This window comes from Oratosquilla oratoria, chromosome 2 (assembly GCF_046742065.1).
Source record: "Oratosquilla oratoria isolate Oo_2021 chromosome 2, ASM4674206v1, whole genome shotgun sequence".
Taxonomy (NCBI): Eukaryota; Metazoa; Arthropoda; class Malacostraca; order Stomatopoda; family Squillidae; genus Oratosquilla; species Oratosquilla oratoria.
The window spans coordinates 60,910,197-60,934,845 of NC_134778.1; the positions used below are offsets into that span (position 1 = coordinate 60,910,197).

General features: G+C 37.8%; 1 protein-coding gene across 2 annotated transcripts in view; it reads left to right on the forward strand.

Annotated features, from left to right (window-relative positions):
• The first annotated feature begins 630 nt into the window (after positions 1-630).
• The window catches only part of LOC143039383 (beta-1,3-glucosyltransferase), a 33,078-nt gene continuing 9,059 nt past the window's right edge, over positions 631-24,649 (forward strand). The window contains exons 1-9 of one of the 2 annotated variants that reach the window (XM_076209313.1): positions 631-719; positions 4,725-4,786; positions 6,663-6,722; positions 7,845-7,936; positions 9,452-9,525; positions 17,252-17,363; positions 19,868-19,998; positions 23,447-23,621; positions 23,992-24,127. In XM_076209313.1, the coding sequence (XP_076065428.1) occupies positions 4,768-4,786; positions 6,663-6,722; positions 7,845-7,936; positions 9,452-9,525; positions 17,252-17,363; positions 19,868-19,998; positions 23,447-23,621; positions 23,992-24,127 (799 nt within the window). In that variant the 5' untranslated portion in view covers positions 631-719; positions 4,725-4,767. Of the gene's footprint in view, positions 729-4,724; positions 4,787-6,662; positions 6,723-7,844; positions 7,937-9,451; positions 9,526-17,251; positions 17,364-19,867; positions 19,999-23,446; positions 23,622-23,991; positions 24,128-24,649 lie in introns of both variants that reach the window. The other variant, XM_076209323.1, reaches the window with a different exon arrangement.

Consider the following 24,649-nt stretch of genomic DNA (forward strand, 5'->3'; position numbering starts at 1 on the left):
ACTTTTTGTACTACGATTGTCTCTCCTCTATGCTGTTCCTTGATTCTTCCTCTTCATATCCCCGGTGGTAAGGAAAAAGAATTCTCCCACTGTGATTTCCATGCTAGCCGTAAAATGTGATAAAATGGAACGGAGTGATGGACTAGGGTCCATGCTCATACAGAGTGCAATACTTCTAGTCCCATGTCGTCGCCTTACTACACTAATGGGAATCACAGTGGCAGACTCCCCCCCCCCCAAGCACAACAAACGTCATTATTTGCCTTAATTGGATATACCAGCTCAGTCCTCTCTAGGATTACATGCAAAGGAATATTTCGTATACAACATATAAAAGTTAACTACATCCATGACTATTCTAATGAATCCAGGTGTACACAGTTTTTAGTTTAGAACTCTGCCTACGTCACACGACATAAGGCAATACATAAACGTTGTGTTGGATCGGAGCCGTTAAGATGAAATATTTCGTCACATATATATTCAATATTAACTACAAGGAAATCTATTTCTTATGTAGAACTAATGAAGTTGAACAAAATGTGATCTTTTTTAATTTTATGTTTTACTATTTGGTAACTACATGACCATCGATGAAAGATTGGTATGACTCTTGTAAATACAAAAACAAAAAAGTAATATAAACAAAGCTTGAAATTAGAGAAGTGGAGGTCTGGAGAGTAAAAAATTATCTACTATGAGGAAACGAAGTATATAGAGTAAGCAAGGTATAGGTAATATGTTATGAATAGAATCCTAGCATGATGACACGGGAAGGAATAGGATGACATAAAATGATAAAAGCAAATGGCAAACATGATGATGATAAAGAATAGAAGTTGAAAAGATAAATCGTAAGATCATAAGACTTAAGTGAACATTAAATTGACAGCACAGTTTGCACTGTAATGGAAATGCTATTTCCTTGTGTTTATTTTTTTGTGTTGGATATAGGTTCTTGTTGAAAACTTTATTTTTTGTCTAGACCCTTCCAATACTTGCATCTCTGCACCCATAATATGGGAAATAATAGGATTCAGGCAGTAATCACTTGACATTTCTTTTTTTCACAAACATTTTTTCTTCAAAGGGAACTGTTTTCTGCAGCATGTCAGAAACAGTAATAGGTTATTTAAGTTTTTGATAAGATTGATTTGTCACAACCAGAAACATACCAGTTTTTTTGTTCTTTTAAGGTATCGAGACAACAATTATGCTTCCAAACTTAAACCTAACCTAACCAAACCTTGTACATACATACATACATACATATACCAAGGCTTTTTCCCCCTTCCAAGGGAGGTAGCCAAAAAGGGAAAGGCACAAAAACACTCCCACCCATTTCATCCCTAAATACACTCCACACCCCTCCCACCCTTCCTCTCATCTGAGGAAGTGACATCGACATCATCTCTGTTGCTCTGTCTCTGTGGGTGTATTGATAACAAATTTAGGTGTGCTTGTGGTATCAATTCAATACTCTTCAAAACAGATTAAGAGCAATTATTTTTTTCTGATTAACTGAAAATAAATTTCCTATGGTAGATCTCTCAAGAGTAACAAGAAAAAATATTCTAATTACTATTTAGAAGTAAAAAGTATATTGAGTAACAATTTTGTTGATTTAGCAGTTCAATAATACTTGTTCATTTCCAACAAGTTGTAATTGAATATTATTTATTTTGAGAAAATGGATCTTTACAAAGGGGAAAAGTGAAACAGATTGCCATCCAAAACCCTCTACCCATTACTATATGAGAAACTGTCCATCAGCATCCAGGCCTATCAAACAGAACCCAGATCTAGTAGTTCATTGTCTCAGGTTTGTCTTGCTGTAAACAAAATAGAATTAACCATCCTGAAAGCAAGTTAAAGACACATCCCCAGAGGCTACAGAAAAAACTATAATCCTAAATTCACACACAAGGTAGTCTCGTTAAGGAAAAAAGGAATAACTTAAGAAAGAAACATAATCTAAAATAACAAGAAAAAGAACTACTAAGGCAATTAAACAGTAACATTACAAAACAAATTAATAACAGACAAAAGAGGAAACTGGGAAAAACTAATAAACAAAATAGATGGAAATACTGGCAACAGAAAAATAAGGAGAGCTGTAAAAACCATAAAAAAAAATCAAATCTGAATCTCCCCCCAACCATGAAGCAATGTGACATCATCAACAAACATTTCTTAAAAACAAGTTTCAAGCTGACCATACAAGAAACCAGGAAAATGATTAAAGAAATACATAAAATAAAAATTCAACAATGAAGCAAGCCCAGACTAGTAAAGACACAGAAGGAGCCATAAACTTAAAAACTCCAAAGTTGAAGGTCCAGACAAGATTTCAAACACTTTAGCCTATCATAAGAATCTTAACTGATATTTGCAACTGCTCCCAACTAAGCAACAACATCCCAAACATCTGGGAAAAGAGCTCATACAATACCACTCTTGAAGCCAAACAAACCACAGAAGGACTTTGCATCATACAGACCAATCTCACCACTACCTACAATATTCAATCTGATAGAAAGGTTGGTTGCAGCAAGAATAAAATCAGAAATACCTACCACCCCCATCAACATCGTTTCAAGGAAGGCCACTTTACCAGCACTCTACTCACAAACATCACATAACAAGAACTACTATCTACAATATCTAATCTGATGGAAAGGTTGGTTGCAGCAAGAATCAAATCAGAAATACCTACCTCCCTTAATCAATAGGGTTTCAAGGAAGGCCACTCTACCAGCACTCTGCTCACAAACATCATACAAGAATCTGAAAGATTCAATAAGAAAAGCTTCAACAGAAAGAACAGTTATAGTTGCCATTGATATAAACAGCTTTTGACAAGGTACTCAGACAAATACTATCCAGAAAAATGATTGAGACCAATATCCATAACAATGACAAGAAATTGTTAACAACTTTATAGCAGGAAGACAATGCAGAGTAACCCAAAACAATTATATCTCAAGTGCAAAAGGACTATACAGTGAGTCCCTCTGGGTGCAATACTTTCACCATTACTGTTCAACCACTTCATGAGTGATCTGCCAACTCCTAACCCAGAACTAAAGACCAATGTTCTCTCATATGCAGATGACCTGACAATAATAATCCAGCAGAGTTAATACAAAATAGTAGCAAGACACGCTCAAACATACTTGGACAAACTGGAACAAAGGCACAGAAATAAGAGGATGGAAAATTCACCACAAAAATCAACAGTAACACTGCTGACTCCAGCCAGTCATTGGATGGCCAAAGCCTTCCACTGAAAAGGAACCCAAAAATTTGAGGTCTAACATTTGATATCCATGTGAAATTCAGCCCACATATCAAGGACATGGCAGTAAATCTCAACAAGAATAGAAACCTGTTGAAATCCATCTCTACCACAGACTTTGGGAAACAAAAATAAACCCTAATAACCATCTATTAACAGTTTATAAAAACCACCTTAGAACCTCCACAGCATGGTTCCTAACAATCAACTAATTAAACATAATGAAATTACAAACTCTGCAGAATGGAGCACTGAGAGTAATAACAGGATACACCAAAACCACACCTATAGGACACTTGCACCGAGAAACCAAAATTCTCCCAATAGAACAACACAAAAATGGCAGGAACAACTCTACACCAGAACACTAAACTGCACACACCCTTCAAACTATATTTCACAAGCAGTACCAACAAAATGCATCAAAAAACTACAACCTACTATCTGAACCACACAAAACATATTTTACACTCAGCTATCTGGAGTAACATAGATAAAGAAACAGTGTGTGCAAATACTATTCAAGATTTTAAGAAAAATCTTGATGCTGAAAGATACAAAGATGGGTCACCATGAGCATAGCTCCCTTCCTGTATAATACAAGTAGGTAAATACAAGACCTTCAAGAAAGACCACCAAGCTCAATGCTACAACATCCCCTAGATATAGAATTGATTAGGAAGAGATAAAGTATGGGAAAGATGGAGAAAGAGAGGAAACATTAGGTCAAAAGAAGAGTGTAAGATATCCAGGTATAAGTATATAAAGAGAAGAGAGGGATTTTAAGGAAAGTATAATCTGAATGTAAAGATGAACCTAAGCTGCTCTACCAATTCATTACTTGTAATGGTAAACTGAAGTACAGGAAAGGAGTCACAAAGTTGAAAATGATGGACTAATGTATCAAGAAATTAATGGAGATATTGTATGAAGAAGATACAGTGGAGATAATGTATTCAAAATATATGATTGAGATTAGTAAAGAGGTGGGAAAAAAAAGAAGAAAAAAAAATTAGGGTCCCTGAAGGATATCAAGGAACTCATACTAGTTGGCAACTGCTAATTACATACAAACCTAGTATTCCATACAGATGTATAAACTTTTGGAGTAATGTAAAAGATGAAATAGCTGAATGAAAAAAATACAAATGAATATGAAGCAAAGTTTGAATTGGAGATATAGAGGTGGGGCCTAAGTGTCCCTGTACATTGTAATTAGGTTTCTACAATACCAGTAAGTGGAACCAGAGGTAGAAGGTAAGGAAAGTTAGGATGAGGAGTTTATGGCAGGAGGCACATCCTATGTGTTTTTTCAGCCAGAACATTTGGTATTCTCCAAAGTCTTATTTTAGTATATTTACAAACTTGTGCTTCCTGCAGCCACAGCCTTTTGGGTTTGCTAAGTGCTCAAATTTTTAATTTTCAGGTTTCCAAAGATGTCTATAGAAAGATTTTGAAGCAATCCTGAAATGATGAAGGGACTGAAAGGTATTGAACAATTACATTTTTTGTATGAGCATGTTTTTGCTTCTTGTGTATTGTCTGCAAGTTCCATAGTTCATTATTACTCTTCTCTGATTGATTATTATGCCCCAAGCCCAGTGGTTTTAATCACATGTATGTTTATTCATTTATTATTGTGTTGATATTTATCACAAGAAGTTTGTACACATTGCCTGCCCCCATTTATCATTAATTTTTTAATTATTGACCCCATTTTGTAATTTTTTTGTGAGTATAATTTCTTATTGATTTTGCTTCTGTTTTCTAGTTTTTCATTTTTTCATTTTGTATTGTATTAACCATGTGTTCTTTTCATTATCTGCACTTCATGTATATTGATTCTTTGCCAAATAAATTTATTATTATTAACTCTAAGGTCAAGTTTAATCTGTTGCTCTAGGTCTCTTCAACAGGAGATCCATGGGTCCCAGGAAACTGACAATGGCTATTGGACAGACCCATAACTCACATAGAGAAGAAATATTACATTGTTGTTTAGGAATACTTAGTGTAGGGCAATGCAAGGTGAGGTGCTCAGTGCCTCTGTGGATTGGTTTCATCTGAGGCTGTTTGATTCTGTAGGCATGCTTATTCTGTACTGGCATTGTCTCAGAGCTAGATGGTGTCTTGAATGCAAGCATGCTAGTGTGGTTTTTGCTTCTCTTGAGAAGGATTTTTCTGTGGGTCTGGTGTCATGTGGGGTTTAGTGGTTTGTTTTGAAGAACCTGTTTTGAAGAACCTGTTTTGTGATCTGGGAGTGAATGTGTTTCTGTGTGGATGGTACAAGTGTTGTTGTATATGTTTGGGTAGTAAGCTGCTGTTATTTTTTCATTCAGCTGATTGTGCTTGTGTGATGTACTAATATGTGTGAGTGGGGTTGAGGGTTTTAGGAGGATTTTGGTTTTTAAGAAGTGGGTGGTTATAGGTGTGTCCTGTTACTATTTTGTATAGTTTGGAAAGTTTATTTTGCTGAATGTCAGAAACCAGTCTGGAAGTATAGTCAATTGTAGTTCTGATGAATTGTTTGTAGACAGTAATTAGAATTTGTCTTCTTTTTTCTGCATGAGGGGATGGAGAGGGGGGGGGGGTCACCAGTTAAGTGAAGCTGTTATGCTGTGTCTTGCTGCATTGCTTCTGACCCAGGACAGTGGCTGGAATATATGGGTGACCTGTCATCCATGAGGAGCTAAGATGAGAGGGAGGAAAGGGTGGTGGATGAGAGTGGAATGAGTGGGAGTGAAATGGATGGGAGTGGGTACCTGCCTTTTGACTTGGCTACCTCCCTTGTAGGGGGGAAAAGTCCTTGGTACATAGATTCTGTTGTTTAAGTCAATGCTCATAATTGACTATAGTATGATTATTTTTTTGTTGATTTTTTATCTTTGACATGTAGGTCGAAAGTCATACAAGTATCAAAAGTAAGGACTAGAAATGGACTACTGCAAGTAGTGGTTTTTCACTCTATGGATGAAGAGATGATGAAAAAACTCGTGGAATAGCTTAGAAGGTGATATAGCCACAAGCTGGAACAATACATGAATTCAAATCTAAATATGATAATTGAAAACAAAAGATATAGAATAAGTTAGAACTTTACATGAATTTGAGGCTAGGTATGATACATTGGGGAGCAGAAGATGGGACTAATGAGTATTGCTTCTTTCCTCTATACTATAAATAGGTAAATACAGATAGGATAATGGCCAAAAAGTATATCTATATCTATATAATATAAATTGAAAGATCTTTTGTGTAAATGATGTTAGTCCTAATTGCTGTGTATTTGTTTTGTTGGACTGTTATGTATAGTTAATAAGTGCATTTTTGCACAATAAATTTACAACGACTTTAATATTTTCAGTTTGCCTTTTGTGGCTTTGTGCAGTGCAAGGGATTGCTGCTGACACAAAGGAAGGAGGAGGTATGTAGGGAATTTATATAATGGAAATTTAAGTAATTATCCAGAATACCAGTATCTTATAAGATATTTTATTTGACATGTACTCATAATTTCATATCTTGTTTCAAGATATGTAAGGAGAGAGAAGTGTAGTTATTTAATTATATAGATATATATTTAGTTACAACTTGTAATAGGTAATGGGATGTAATAGGAGAAAAGAATATATTCTTGCACAATGTTCGATATACTAAGGACATTTTATGACTTCTCATAATGTTACCCATCCTCTGTTAATTTGATTTCCCTTCAATTTTAGCTCCTTGTGAATGAATGTCCATCCCTATACTCCACCCACTGTATAGGTTAGAAGTAATGAATCAAGACACAGCATTTCCCCCCCACATTAAGGTTTACACCCCATTGCATCATTATATGATGACCCTTCCTCTCTGTTCACTCATGAGAAATACAGAGAAAGCAAGAAGAAATCCCTTCAAGTTGTGTCAGTTTATCATCCATTCATAACCATTCATCACTCACACCTCTCCCTTCTCTGCTCAGCAGACATTCCCCTTTTACCCAAGACCCCCTTTAACCCCATCCATTCGTCCATCCCATTCTTGGACTTCCCTTTAAGTTCACTCAGTCTACCTCAGCCTTCCACATCCTTTCTTCACTCAATCTTTACATATGCCCAAACCATTCCAGTATTTTTTCATCAACAAACTGAAAGACAATACATTGCTGCATGCCAGACCACCTGATATTCATCCCTCTGAATCCTCTCTCCCCCGAAAGGACAGAGTCCACTTGGCCAGACTTTGGTATGGCCATCATCCAGCCCTTCTAAGCTACCAGAAGAGGATGGATGACCACATCACAGATAACTGTCCAGGATGCAACACTTCACCCCATACTATACAACACATTATGGAAGACTGCATTGTACACAATCATGCATGCCAACAAGACAATATACACTCTATAAGGGATTTGTTGGAAAACCTTGTTCCAGCTGTGGCATTCCTCAGGGAGACATGACTGCTCAGCCAGACAGTCTAGGGAACAAAAATAACAACAATAACTCTTCATTGTTCTACATGTTAAAGTTGAATGAGGTAATATTTATTCATTCTACAGGTGACCTTGTAATTGTGATTCTTGACAATGATGCAGATGCAGCATTCAACCTCAGTCAAGATATTAATCTCAAGGCAGCTCAGCATGACAAGGTGAGAATTGGTTGTAGTACAATTGCCATTTCTGTTATGACTTGATGCCTTTTGTTTGGTGACTGCATGTAGGGGAATTTGATCCTGTGGCCAGGCTTCTTTTGTATTGGCACTTTCTGAGAGCTGGATGGTGTTATGAACATAAGCTACTAGTGGGGTTCTTGTTTCTTTTTATGGGGGTTGAAAACAGAAAAAAAAGAACATTGAGGAGTCCCCTAGGTTAAACAAGTATTTGTGAGACAAGGCTCTTTGCAAATAACAACTTTTCACAAGTTGTTGGTATCTCTTTTTCAGAGCCATTGTTCTATTGTACACATTCAGGTACAAGTAGATGTTCACCATGGGTTTACTCACAGGACTGTTGCTCAGCAGTCATTTACTCAAAAGGAAAATGAAATACAGACATTAGTTTGGCGAACAAATTTGTTTCAACAAAATTATTTGTCTATATGTATATACCAAAGACTTTTTTCCCCCTATAAGGGAGGTAGCCAGACAATGCATGCATCCACTCCCACCTGTCACCCATTTGTGTACCTTTTATCTCAGCTCCTTTTGGATGAAAGGTCATCCCTGTCTCCTGCTCACTGCCTGGGTCAGATGCAATACAGCAAGGTGTAGCATATCCACAGCAGAACCCCACCACTTTATTTATATGGTGGCCCTCCCTTCTCATCCCCTCACTTGAAATTAAAGACAAGGAGAAATCCCTTTTTGCATCAGTTTATAGTCCATTCACAACCATTCTCTACTCACACCTATCTCTTGCCTCCTCCCTTCCTTGCTCAACAGACATTCCCTTTATATGAAGGCCCTTTCTCCCCATCATCCTTCTCATTTTTAGTATTCCCCTCAGGTTCACTTCACTTCAGGTTCATTTCATTCTGCCTTCTGCAGTCTTTTTTTTGCTAGTCTTTCCTCACTCACTTTTTGCATGTGCCTAAACCATCCCAGGATTCTTTCATCAACCCTATCTGCTTGCACAAAAATATACTGTAATCAAGCTACAAATAAACTTCAACACCACAATCAAATACATCACAGCTGCTTCAGTTCCTACATAAACACAACATACATTTGGCACTAGTAAAAGAAACTAACACTACAGTCCACACAATATCCAACAGCTGGGAAAGCCAACACTCAGTAAAATGGTGGACCCATAACACAACTGCATACAATTCTTTTAAAAAAAATACTAAACATACTTACAGACACCACAACTGAAAAAATTCAAACTCAGATTCATAAGGCTAGACATGGTAGTTATTGCCAGTGAAGTTCGGAAATGATGAAAAAAAAAATGTGAATATTTTGTAGCATATCAAGCCCTTGTATGAGGATATCTACACATTTTAAATGGTTATTACTGTTAAGCATGTCATTGTAACTGTTATTGCATCAGATATATATTAGTTTGATTTATTGACACACAATAATTATTTGCTGCAGTTACTTCTTTATCTAGTGTAATTATGGATTATATGGAAAAAATAAATTATTCCAATATTGCAGGGCTGTGTTGTTCACATTGCCAGCCAGGTTTGGCCAAACACTGCTGCTTGGGCCTACAGTCCAGTAATACCTAGGCAAGTATTTTCTTAATTTATCTTATTGTATTTACTTAATTGTAATGCACAGTAAAAGAAATGGTGTCTCATCTTTGTCTCCATTGATTAGTCATTCATTCATTTGGGAGCATTTGCCAGGGAATGCAAAACTTCAAACAGATGCTGTCACCAGATCCCTCAGTCTCTCTGGTTAAGCTCCCATGCAGCCTCCCTTCCCACTCTAAACAAATCTTGACAGGCTCCAGCCATGGATTCTGCGAGCATCCTCTTTGTCTCCTTCATAGAGGGTTCTCTCTTGTGAAGACAACCCTGTGAGTGGGATCAACATCAGGGAAATTTGCCGCTTGACAACATTGCTGCAGTTGATGTTCATGAATTATGGTAGTAACAGGCCTAGACTGAATTTCACAGTATCGGCTCTGATTTGATACAGAGTCATTCCATTCCCTATGAAAATATCTGAAGGCACTTGTTACCAAGTCAACATTCAATGTCCATGTCTCACAGCCATACAGCAAGACTGGGAGAGCAAGTGACTTGAAGATTCAGATCTTAGTCCTGCATAATTATTGATGATGTAATCCATTGGTTGAGTTTGTCCACAACACTATGGGCAATGCCAATCCTTTGAAGTGAATCCTAACATGGCCCACAACTGTTTTGTACTACACTATCAATGGACAGACTGAACGGTGTCATCCAGGAAGGCCCCAAATGCCTGGACTTTGTTCTCTCCTCCCAGTACAATGACTTGAGGGGCGCAACCAGGACCTCCAATGACTCCTCAAAAAGTACAGCACCATCAACAGAAACAAGGTCACTGACCTTAGGATTGCCAGTAGATGCTCCAAAATGACACTGATCAACAACTTTGTCCATTACCCAGTCCCTAAGTGAGGATACACTCTTGCTTCACTCCAGAATTAATAGGAAAGAAGCTGGACATGCATCATTTATACTTTGCAGCATTCTTTGTCCCAAAGTTTAAGTCAGACATCAAGTCAATAATCTTTGCAGAAATCCCACAAATCCACAGAAAATCCCAGAGCACTGGGTAAAACAGCATCTTGAACTCAGTATAGGCTGCAAGAAATCCCTGTTGAAGCTCGTATCAGTGCTCCACAAGAATGTAAAGTGTTAGGATCTGATCAGTTGTTGACTTACCTGGTGTGAATCCAGATTGCTCAGGCCTCTGAAACTTTGTCAGGTGTGAACAAGTTTATGTTAGCAACAGATGAGCAATTACCTTACCTGGTACACTTAGTAGTATAATAATGTGGTAGTTATAGATTGGGGTGACAAGACTTTTTCCAGTACTGGACTGCCAGGCTGCAGACAGTACCACATGCAGCCTACAGAGTGTAGCCTTGCCTCTGGCTTTCAGCAACTCTGCACTGATGTTGCAGATACCAGCTGCTTTTTCACCCTTCAATTCACAACCTCTTTGATTTCTGTCAGAGAGAAAGGAGATTCATCTATTGGTTGATCAGCAACTGCCACCTGAACACTGTCAAGGAGAAGCTGCCCCCTTGGAGGATCACCCTTGAGGAACTGCTCAAGTACTTGGCAAAGGGGTTACACTCCTCCACACTTGACACTAGTTCGCCATCATATATTATGACTATGTTCCTCTGGGTCACAAATTTGGAGCAGAGTTTCTTCAGGCTTGAGGTCATATGCATTGAAATAGCTTATAATATCCTCAGTGATTCCCCTGACATACCTCTCCTTATCCATCCTCATGAGAGCTCTAGTCTGCCATTACTGAGTCCTGTATTGGTCCAGGTCCTCAACCATTCTGACAGCATGGCCCAACTCTATACTTTCCAATGTATACCTCACATATTGCCACACAACTCGACCTTGGAGGCTCTTCAATACACTCCTCTACAGCATTCAGAGTTTCATGTTTGAAGGTGTCCCACAGTTCTTCAGGGTCCTCAAGAGTGCCATGTACTTCAAACCAATTAGAAATTGCTACTGCATACTCCTGGGTAAACGCATCATCCCTGGGCTTCTCTATATGAAACCTAGGTGGGTTACATCTTGGGATTTTCCTGCAGACTGAATGTTGTGACCACAAGTCTACGAACAGTTCCAGAGAATTCTGCATTCCGATAAACCCTGCAGTTCTGTGCTCATAACCAAAATAGTAGGACTGCTGTAGGTGATTAATTGCTGATGCAGCCTGAGCCATAGGTTTTGGAGTAGATTTGTATATCTTGATTTATTAAAATTTTATACTGAGTTATCCCAAATCACAAGTTATCCGGTGCTGAGATATCAAGTGTATATTGAACTGTATTTGTGTATATCAATCAACCTGTTGCCCCAGGTTGCAAGAGGTTCACAGCTCTCGGGTAACAGGCAGTGCTCATTGAGTGGGCCCATAGGACACTCAAGGAAGAAAGTTGTGTTGTTGTCTTGGGAATGTTCATGTGGTGCAGTGTAGGATGAATTATTCACTGTCTTCTCTCTGGTGATTGCATCCAGGGCAATTTGATTCTATGGCCAGGCCTATTCTGTGTTGGTACTGGCATAGAGCTGGATGGTGTCCTCAGTACAAACATGCCAACATGGTTCATACTTCTTTTAGGAGGAACTTTTCTGTGGGGTGTTGGTGGTGACCTGTCTTGAAGAACTTGTTTAATGATCTGGGTGTGAATGTGCAGCAGCTTGATTTAATTGATTAATTTTGGCATAAATTCCTTTTCCATGATTGGGTCTATCCATATACATGGTCAAGATCTTGTAACAATTTATAGCATGTGTATATGTGTACTGGTAGCTAAATACAATACTGTGCATCACAGAGGTGATTTGTGATTTGGTTTAACTTTTCCTTTATACATGCCAATTATAGTATGACACCAAAGTGGCAGGTGGATTTTTGTGAGAAATAAAAGTTCAAAACATTGTGGGAAATAAGAATTCTTAACAATAAAACAGCTGTTTCAGGATTGATGACGCCAGCTACCTTTGATGATCCGTATATTTGAGGTAATTTGTTTGGATTTTTCAGGTCAGTTTTTATACTTGGCCTTTAAAATTGCTCCTGGTTTTGAGGTGTTTTAATTATTTTTGGTATTGGCTTCTGTACTCAAATATGCAGTAGTTAAGTAGACAGGTGTTAGAATTCTTTGCAAAAGAAAAAACTTATTCATGTGTTCTGTTTGGAATAAGATGAGCTTTTTCTTGCTTGTATCAATACAGTTTCTGTTATTGCCGATGTTCAATTACATTTTTTGTACCCATCTATATCAGTGCATTAATTTAGTTTGGTCCACATTTGTTTTGACTTATAATATTTGCAACATGTACACATAGCTATCACACTATATGTTGCAATTCTTTAATGTACATGTATCGCCACTTCTGATAGCATTTTTATTGTTACATATTCAACGATGTGTTTTTTTCCCTGTGCAGATGGGTCTCCACTGGTATCTTCTGTTTGTTGTATTTTTTTGTAACATTTTTATTATTTACTGTGCCATATTAGATTTATATTTTAGCCCTCCGTTATCATTGAAACTTATTTTTCATAACCAACGTATATGTCTTACTCTCTCACACACAACATTGTTTTCATTCCCATTGTTCTACAACACTACCAACCACACACAGCATATTGCAGCTTTCTGTCTTATGGGTAGATGTGAAAATTCACTTTGGGGGAAGGGTGCAAAGAAACCAGTAACAAGGGAGGATTACATAATGTAATTGCAGGATTGGTGGAACGATTGGGTCCCAGATGTATTTACCTAATTGTAGTATATTGGAAAAAAGCAATGATCATTGGGTCCCATCTATTTTTTTTTTTTTTTTTTTTTATCATATCTAGCCTCAAAGATTGAAATGTAAAGTAAGAGGGAAATATGAAGAGGTTTGAATTGAGACTGTAACTGGAAAGGTAGTTGTTGAGAAATGGTACTGACATTGGCCAATGGAGGAAATGTGGAGTTTGACCCTGGTATTTATTATGCAAATATTATGAGTAAAATTGAAAATTTGTACCAGAAAAAGAAGAAGTCTGAGATGAATGATTTTTTAAGATACAGTACTTGTTAATGATATAAAGAAAGCTAGGAAGACCATGACCACACTAAATGACAATTTCAGCATAAGAATCTCATCCACTGCCCCAGGTCTCTGCCAGGAGACCCTTAGATCCTAGTGGCCACTGGATTGGCCCAGAAGTTGGAGATATTTTGTTGTATGAGAAAGGTGAGAGTAAGGCAGAGTAGGATGTGTTCTATGTTCTTTTTTGTTGTTATTGCATCTGGGGCAGTTTAAGAGTCCATGGCCAGTACTGTTCTGTGTTAGTATTGTTTACGTGTTGGGTGATGGTCTGAATGCAGTCATGTCAATGTGGCATTTGTTAGTCATGTGAGGGATCTCTTGGTTGACAGTATAACACTGGTGGGAAATTTTAACTGTGAAGAGATGAACTGGGAGGAGTGGGAAATGGGACTTAGGTCTGTCATGATGTGTGGATATTTATACCCAGTAGTAGCATCATTCTGGAATATTCTGAACATCATTTCATGATTACCAGAACTATTTTGCTTTTGCACCTATTGCTTAACAGAAAATTCATGAATCATTAATTACACACAACAGTAAAACCACAATTAATATTTATAATTAGCAGTATGTGTGTATGATGACTTTTAAACTGCACATGTCTATAACAATTAATGATTAACTACATAGAATGTAAAAGGTGGAAACATAATTAATATTCAATCTGGCTGAGAAGAGATAAGAGAAAAGATTAGATAAACTGGGATTGCCACACTAGAAGAGACAAGAGACAATGATGATATGGCTGCTGTCTAGAATCTTGAAAAGTGTTGAATTTTTTTAGATGGCAATATTAAGGGGATATAAAGAAGCTAAAAAAACTAAAGATGACGGAATATTTAAATGATGTAAAAAACTACAGCTTTCCACATATATAAATTCGTTTATGGGATGAATTAAAAAAAATAATCCAGGCAGACAGCATAAATTAATTTTTGATGAATGAAAGGGAGACCTCAAAAGCATAGCAACAATCCTAAATAAAAAAATTAGGTAAAAATAGGTAAATGTATGTAGGATAGATTCAAACACAAGCCATCACAACACACTACACACCACAATAGACATAATCAAGGCCTTTAAAACTGTAACAACCACTTCTCATAGACAAAATATATGAAATATCATTGCACACTACCAAATGATGACAGGCATCCACATGGGGAATATGTATCAGGCATTTCATGGACCAAAAATATATCTAGTGTAGTTCCACAAAGTTCTGGTCCCTCACCCACACTGTTCAACCTAATCATGCACAACATTCCAACACTTGATAAACGCAACATACACATTGCATCCTACACTGATAACATTATACATGTGCATATACTACAAGCATGAAGTAATGGCTGCTCACTTTTAGACATGCATAGACAGACTAGAGTATAAGGTAATGACTAACAGACTGAAGGTAGCACCAGCTAAACGCAAGTCACAATTCTTATTAGTGACAGTTTTGAACACTATTGAATTATATCTCACACTAAATAACATAGGCAGCCCACAGATACCATATACCATGTACATATACCAAAAGGCCCTTTCCATCTGTATAAGGTAGATGGCCAGTTAAGGCATGCATCCACCCTTCACCCACCCTACACCCATGTAACACACATTTGTTTTTTATTTCTTAGCCTTTTGTAGATGAAGGGCCATCCCTGTTTCCTGCCCACTGCCCAGGTTATAAATAATGCAGCATAACATAACACCTCCACAGTAGGGCCTGACAGCCAAAGCTGGTTTATCCCCATCCCTTCATTACGTGGTGACCCTCCCGCAGACATACCAAATAAAGACATTTGGCATCACATACAGAAACTCACTGGTATTTACACAAAATATAAAATATTATACATAAATATAACATGTCTCAACACTGTCAGAATGACCACAGGTGTAGACAAGACAGTGACACTAGTAATGATAATTGTCGCCTTGAATTTTACAGAGTGGAAAACCCACAACTCAACAGTAACTGGCAATGGTCCATGGGCCCACCTACAAATCTCTCTGGGAAGATTCTTTGTAACTGATGTCTGTGTTGTATTGGTGTGGGACTGTTTCTGTGTCACTGTCTGAAAATATTGGGAGGAGGGGAGCCATTGCTGTTGTTAGCTCTCCATGTGTAAAATGGTGTAGGAAACACAGTTGAAGTATGTAGAGATCCTGGATTGAGTTTAGAGATAGTGTCAACCTCTCAAGGTTGCACCACCAGCTAGAGTGAGAGGGTTGACATGTTTTGAAAATGAGCACCTCTGTTCTTTGTCTGGCAGAACCACTATAAGCAGGTACCTGTTATGGGTCCCTCAGTGACACCAATAAACTAATATATAAACAATACATAAGATCTATGGTAGACTGCCAGTCTGGCATAGGCAACACCAATTGTAAACACACAACACAAATTACAGGTCACACAAAACAAAGCACTGCAAAACATCACTAACTGCACACAGGCAGCACCTGCAGATCTCCTACATGCAGAGACCAAATTTTTGCTTTCTCACAAAGATTTTGACATCTGCTAAATAAGATTCACAGCATCATCACCCTACCATAGAGACCACCCAACAACACACAAGTTTGTCAGACCCATGAACACTACTACAAATAACACACAGTTCTATCCAACCCCACTAATGGTAACATGATTATGAAAAATAGAGCTCTATCTAATCTAGAGCCATCCTTACTCCCAATACAAAAATTGGGAATCAAGCTTTTTTTTGTGCAGAGTATACCTAAATAAACATCAAGGTAACAACCACACAACACATAGGATACAAATTCAGATGAAGCATCATAGCTGATGACATATGCCCACTCTACCAGGCTGTCTCACATACTGCTCAGAACTGGCAGTGCACAAACATGAACATAACATATCTGGGATGGAGGACTTCTGCCAGGAACCTGAGGGGTTGGTTGGTGTCCTCCATAATTTCAGTGTCATAGGGACCAATGATGGGTACCTGCCAGCAAGATGGACAGACACCAGATAGAATTATCTCCCTGCTACACATTTCCAAAACCCATTAACTGCCCCATCACCATCTGGAGATGCAGCCTCAAGGGGCTGACATTTGATCTGGACTGGGCCTAATATCTGTCAGTTTCAGTTATATTTGTTCCACTTTTTTACACTAGGATAGCTGACATTTAGTGACTACTCCTCTCCTCATACTACTAGCAACTGGTGACACAGAAATAGCCCCATACCAATACAACTCTGCCAATAGTCCAAAGTTTTTTTCCATAGAGATCTGTAGGAAGGTCTGAGGACCAATGCTAGGATCTATGGGGCTGTGGATTTCCAGTCAGTGAAACTGGAGACAATTTTTTATATGGTTATTCCAGTGTCATAACTTGGGCGTGTAGGACTACCTAACAATAATAACAACAACAGAAAAAAAAAAATTGAACCATCATTTCTGCCGTGGCTGGTATTGTTATGCTATTGTGATTCTTAATGCTATCACTGTATCTTTATTTCATATTTTTCTTTCTCAAATTATTGATGTCGAGGCTGTAGTATGTTGATGTTTTTAGAATGTAGTTCCATCAGTAGTGATAAAACTATACTGTTTCTCCTATGTTGCTTTTCCTCATGCAACTTTTTATTTCTACCATGAAAGTACATTCTATCACACAGTTTGTATGAGCGGCATGGCAGAAATGCTTCCTGGATTGTATTTGTGCAAGAGCATGTGCAAATTGACTATGATGGCCTAGTAGCTGTTTTGAACAAGCACATGTTTGCAAAGGTAAGAGCTGTGCCCTTGTTTCATTATGTACTTGACCTGTTTTGTGTTAGTAGAGGGGTCACCCATATATTTTGCAAGACTTTCTTAAACTCAATAAAGTCACTAGGTTCACTCATATATCTCCTGGCTGCATGGTCTTAGATTTTATATGTGTATTCATGGCATTGTAAGTTGTCATCCTCCTTTGCCTTTTTCCCTTTCCTTTTGTTCTATACAAGGGTTATAACATAGAAGAAACAGAGAATTGGCCTGGCAACAGTCACCAGATTTCAAAAGTGAAACCACTATGCAGAAGACTCATAACACCCAATACTACACTCACCTTCAGTCACTCTATATGGACAGTATTTCAAAATCTCATTACTGTGTGACTTATGGGTTGAACAGGTGGCCATGGCTGGCTAACTGGGTGCTGTGGTCTAGGTTGATATTGCCCAAGCTGGGATCTTACACAAATTTAAAATGAGGTATGATAATTTACCTAACTGTATACTACAGTTAGGTAAATGCAGCATATCCAAGGTGGATGACCTCTAGCCCAACCCCAAAAGGGCAATCATTTTACATCATAGCTAAGGATCATAACCCATTGACACTGAGGGTTAAACAACAACACATGTTAAGTTCATTTAGTTGTAGACTCTGTAACTGGGTGGTTTCAGAGCATGGAATAATAGCAGATATGGATTTTCATGAAATACAGTATGTAGTGAAACGTAAGTGGAGAGAAAAATGAATGAAATTTGGGATCAGTCAATCCATTCCCCAGGTTCTCTTTTGCTGGTTTAGCCTGTAAATCATTTATAGAAAAGACTGAGTTTTTATCAGGAAGGGGAGATTATAGGACAGTATAGTGTAGGGTGCTCTGTATCTTATGTGTAGTTTTTACATCTAGGGCAATTGGACTATGTTGCTAGGCCAATTCTGTATTTGTACTATTTCATTGTGGGTACTGACCTAAATGTAGGCATGACAAAAATACTTTTACTTGTTTTTTGAGTGCTTTCTCTAGTTGATATCAGGGAGATTTTGGTGAAATATAGTATAGAATTTGGTGGTCTATTATGGAGTGAATGCATATTCAGTGATCTGAGTGTGTACGTGCTTTTGTATAGATGTATTGCAGAATACTTGGGGCAGAATATTATAGATATTTGAGTAGGATACTGCTACGACTGTTTTTATGTTGTATTCATTGGGCTCTGTGTGATGTACTGTAAAGTGTGGGAAGGCTTGAGGGTGTGCTCAGACCTGTGTATCTATCATTTTCATGTGCTGCTCTATGGGAAGCATATTGGCTTTTTAATGGTACTTTACTGGTGTTGTTTTAGGGGGCCAGTTATCCTTGAAACTATATTTTATGTTATTTGTAGGATATCGTTGTATTCGTAATTGTTGGATACGCTGTGGATGCATACTGTGATGCATTTCTTTCCAGTATTTATAATGCAACTGTATGTTTACTTTCTTGTTTCTTTTCATAGTGAGGTCTTTAATAGGTGGGATAAAGGTTGTGTGTACTAATTGCGAGACCCAGTATTTTAGAGATTTTGTTTAGTGAGAGAGGTTAGCCATGTAATCTGGCTGTTGAGTGCTTAGCTTCTTAGATTCATGGAAGTTGTGTTATTGATGTCATCAAGGATTTAAAAGGGAGTGGAGACATTTTGTATCAGTCATGATTGCATTTTAATGAAGTAAATATGTGCATTTTTGTCTTATTTTGTAGTTATGGAATGAGGCTATTATTGTTATATTGTTGCATAAGTGGCAGGTTTGATGTGCGTTGGGTTTAGTGTGGGAGGTCAGGAATAAACAGTGTCTGTGGTACTATTGTTTCTTAGGGAATTCCATTGTACATTTTTTTTTTTTTGTCCCTGATCGTGGTTGTTTTGTGACACTGCACTCAACCATTTCTTGTCACTATTGTGCATACCTGTTTATATACTCTTTCTTGATGGGATGTGTCTATGAAAAAAAAAAGTTTGATAGCCCATCCGCTATTGTTGCTATCAATGGAATTAAGAAAAAAAGCTTTATTTGTTATTAGATTTTCTTTATGGGGAAAACTGTGCTTTCAGTAGGCTAGACTATTAATATCACTAGTGGAGTATCATAAATGGTGTTCCATTAACCCCTTCCATATAATGATGCTGTCAGCATCATGAGGCACAAGTGTATATAAGAGGATGCCAGCATTGTTGTCTTGATTATATTTATTTTGTAGTTGTAGCCGAGTGATCCCCATATTCTGTGAACAGGCTTGATTGCGTCTTCTGTGGCTATTAACGTTCATGGTTAAAGAGAACAAGTAATACAACTTTAACTTTATATTTTATAATGTTATTGTGATGCATCATCGAATCATCATACATCAGGCAGCCTAATGCTGCAAGTGAGAATTTGACTTGTATTGAATAGGTTAATGGAAAAAGTTGGTTGTGTACATTCATAATACATGATGGAGTGTTATGTATATTAACAAATGTTTTTAAACCTATTTTCAGGATGACTTTATTGGGTATGGTCTCTCTGATGAGGAGCCCACCATTATTCATCACTTTGCCATGCCTGAAGTGCCTCTCTTGTTTCCAGACCCAAGAACAGGATTAGCAATATCAGTTGGGTTATTAAGAAGGTAAGATCCATTCCACTAATACTGTAGGTTGTTTCTGATGTTCTGAGGGACTTTCATGCAATCATTTAGGAGAGGATGAAAAAGACGATACTACATAATGTGCAGCACAGGTCATACTTTTACTGCAAGATAACATGTAGTCAGTACTTTGGGGACTTTATTAGGGTGTTCCTAAGGACCAGAGCCACATATTCATCTCTATTAGACTAAGATCTCTACTCAAAAGAGGAATGATGAAATGTTTTTGTACTACTGTTGTCCCTCCTTTATACTGTCCCTGCAAATCTCTTCTTTACCACTTCTATGATTCCCTCTTCCTTGGTGCAGTAGTGTCCAGTAAAAAACCATTTGCTCTGTATGTCATGACAATGAAGAGAGGATGGCTTTACCCCATGAAGATGGTAGGTAGTTATCCAAGCTCTGCCACCAACATCAAATGGACACAACACAACATACCCCACCTCCTCAAAGACTGGGCCAGAGTCACTCATTTCTCTTTCCTAAACAACTCCCACCTATCTTCTTTTCCTATATTCCTGTTTTTTCACATAATGAGGTCACTACCTCAGTACCTGCCCTCCCACATCATCTATTGGCTGACAACATAGAAACCAAATCCATCAACAACAAGGGAGTGTTGCATCCCTTAACCAACTGCCATGTTCTTACTCAGCTGAACTCCCCCAGAAATCAATCCAGCAGAGAAGTCACTCACAAGGCTACCAAGAGTGGCACTGCTGCCTATGCATTTAGATCACCAGCAAAGTTGATGGAGTGAGCTTGAGAAGACTGAAAATGAGGTGGATGGACAGGCAGAAGAGGACACCAGATAGGAATGTCTGTTGAGCAAGGAAGTGGGAGGGCAAAAGAGAGATACGAGTGGAGAGTGGTTGTAAATGGTTGAGGAAATAGCATGGCCTGATGGTATTTCTTCACGTCTTCCTTGAATTTCTTGAGTGGACAATGGTGGGTGGATTGTTTTGTAATGAAGTAGTCTGGGACCAGTTTAAACTGTTGGGTCCTGCTGTGGAGGTACTGTGTCTTGCTACATTGCCTCTGACTTAAGCATTGTAGTGGATAATCATGGATCCATGAGGAGCTAAAATGAGAGGGACAGTGAATGGGTTTTTGGATGTGGGTGTATGTTTTGACTTGGCCACTCCCCTTATAAATTAGAAAGGTCCCTTTTGTTGTATGTGTGTATGTACACGTAGCCTCTCAATCATGAACACAAACTGAACATTGGGGGATGGTGTTCTAACGTGACATTATTTATTAAGAAATTTTTGTATATACCAAGGTGCAGTTGGACATAAAAAAAAAAAAAATTCTTTTGGTGTTGGTCAAGCAATGTACCAGAGCACTGATTCAAGTTAAATGCATTTGTAACCAATAATTGTATAACCTCTGTGTTTTTTACTTCTAGTTAACAAGATCAAATCATTATTAGTAAACCAGAAGGAGCCTAAAAGAATGAGACCTCAGTGTAAGTGAAGGACAAAGTTAATTGAATAAGTCAGCCTTGAGGTTCTACTGCAGGGGCACCAGGCTCTTCTGTAGGGGACATTATAGCCAACATACCTTTGCCATGGTGGCTTATTCTAGCTTGGCAAGATTGCACTGTATGTATGGCATGAAGTGCATAAGAAATGTATGGACTGTTAGAATGACTGTGGTTGTGAATGTAGTCTGGTACCGTTGTAATGAGCATGGGCATGCTGATCAGGTGCTGGCATTGACTTGTAACATTGATCTACAAAACCTTTGATGTCTGCTTGGTATTATAGTGTTGGATAACTCTGTATTACCCCTGGGGTTGAATCAGGATTTTTATGTCCAAGATGGAGATGCCAACTTGAGAGCCCATTTTCCTCTTCAGGATCAAAGCAAAAATGCTAACCCCTACCACTGGCCCCTTAAAGAAATACAGGTACTTCTTGAATTATTAGAGGGGTGGCTTAGTCAAGGCATACACCCATCCAATATCCATTAAAACAGCAGTAAACTCCAACTGCTCTAGATGCAGGCACCACACAGAAGATACAGATCACCTCATTCAATACTTCCACACTTTCACCATAGCCATAGCAACACGGTCTCCTTTCTGAGTGACTTGTGGGCTGAATCAGTGGCCATGGTCAGTTACTTTGGGGTTACAGTTCTAGAAAGAGAGACCTTGGGCAGCAGATTGATTTATTATGTAAACTAACACCATCAACCTAAAATATATTTCAGCAGCAGCGGGACACTCTAAGAAAAGATGATGAGTGGTTAACAGTACCATATACTTTTCTGGACAAGTCTTGATATTTACCAATAATGATTGTAAAGTACTATGAAAAACATTGAAATTCCAAGTAATCTGAGCATTATTGAACATGAAATACTAATGATGGCAACGGACTGTTAACAACATCCATTGGGGTTTTACTTTTGCAGCAGTGCTTACTTTAGGTTTAATTGGGTCATCAGATAATGTGCCCTATTGAGCATGATAGCTCATCAGCTGTTGTTCCATTCAGGCCATATTCTATGTTATTGTCAACGTGTCTATGTAATAACCAGATTTCACTAAATAGAAACCTTTGTTTTAGCAAATTTCTGTGATCCAATCCAAGCTTAGCAGTTTGTCAATTTGGCTTTGGTATTAATGAACACATTAAAGTGGAAAATAGGATAACTGTTACTTTGCATTTAAGCATGAAATGCTTGTGGTTTGCTTTCATTGTAGCTGCCTTGCAATCGCCCATGATGCTGGCTTTGTTTACATCAACAACTTCTGTCCAGATTCAAATCTATAATCACCATGTCATTTGCTGATCTTTGAGTTCCCATCACAAAGGAAAAAATAAAACTGAAGCAGTTTGATTTAAATAAAGATTTCTCAGAAAGACATGATACAGTAAATTTACCTGTCACTTCCAATTTGGGGTTGCTATCTGAGAATTCTTTCTCATTTACTATTGAGGCCACATAGTAATTGTTTTGAGGAGGGGATCTCAGTTAGGTTATATTCTCCCCTTCCCATTCCCAAAACCTGTCATGAATACTCTAGGAGACAATGAATTTTGTATAACAAGTTGATCTACTAAGCTGTAGTGAGCATACTAGTTATGACGTGTTCAAAGAACAGTGTTTCTAAGTTTCACTCCTGAACCCAGATGAGTGCAAACAGGCCTTGTTGAGTGACTCATAGGAGGCACTAATGAAATATTGAAGCAGTATTTTAACAAAGTTAGGTGAGGAGGGATGTATAGAGGCAGTTTCACATGATTAGCAATTAAGAACTAAGGGAACTCAAAGCTTGACAATTGATGAGGAAAAAAAACCATTTTAACTGTCATAATAGTAGTCATGTATGTTATCTTTCATAATTTTCATTTAGTATTTTAATTCAGTATTATTTATATTTCAACCTAAGAAATTACAAGTTCCATTTTTGTTTCAGGTTAAACAAGAATATAATTAGTGGGAGAAAGTTAGCAAAAGATTTTACAATTGATTCAAGTTATGAGTTTGCCAAGATGATTAGAAAGAGTGGAAGCTTCATGGTGCATGAAGAACAGTTTTGCATAAAACAAAGTGCAAAATGTGTTGTTCTTATGAAGCCTCCAAGGGATTGTGTGAGTGTGATGAGAATTTTTTTTTTCAAACTGTTAGTTTATCAAACTGATAAATAATTGTATTTATGGTGTAAAATATAAAGTAACAGGTACAAATTCCACAATACAAATTACTGATGGAGATGTGGTGATTAATGTCTACCAATAGGTGGAGTTGTTAACTCTGTCTCTTGAGAAAGACAAATTACAACCATTTGAGTCATGTTATTCACTTAATAAAGGGACTTCCAGAGTCTTGTATTTCCCTTCCCTTGTTTTCCTATACCTGTCTGTACAAATTCTACCATAGCACCATAGGTTATTTGGAATTTAAATCAGTACATTCTTCACAAGTTGAATGGGTTTTAATGTTACACTTTGGTTTCATCAGGGCCCTCCAGTTCCATCAGAGAATGTACACTTTGCTGTCAAGACATGCTCAAAATTCCACAAGGAGCGTTTACCAGTTGTTCAAAGTACATGGCTAAAACACACCAATAACTATGCACTCTATAGTGAAGTGGAAGGTGAGTGTTGGTACAAGGTCCTACCCTGAAGTTCAGGGAATTTTACCATGAAGAAAAAAAAAAGTATATATATTTACTCCATTTCCAGTTTCTCCCACCTCCATTGGGCATGTATATAACATTCCTAACACTCTTTTACATTCCATATATATATATCATTTATTTATTCTATATGGGTGCCATCTTGTAGAACCTTCCAGAGGTTGCACTGCCAACCAGGAAAGAATAGTGTCAACAAATATAAAGCCCTCTATGCAAGAAGACAAGAGTAGACAAGAACATCCTTTTTGGTTACATAAATTCCTTATCCATTTACTACTCTCTATCCATTTCTATCTTTTGCACTATCTCTTCCCTGCTCAACAGACACACTCTGGTGCTTGGCCTTCAAGCCAAAAATTCCATAAATCAATCAATCAACAGACACTCTGCTTGCATCCAGTGGCCCTCTTTACTCTGTCCATCTACTTCATTCTTGGTCTTCCCTACAGGTGCACCCCATCCACTTCTGCTTTCCACACT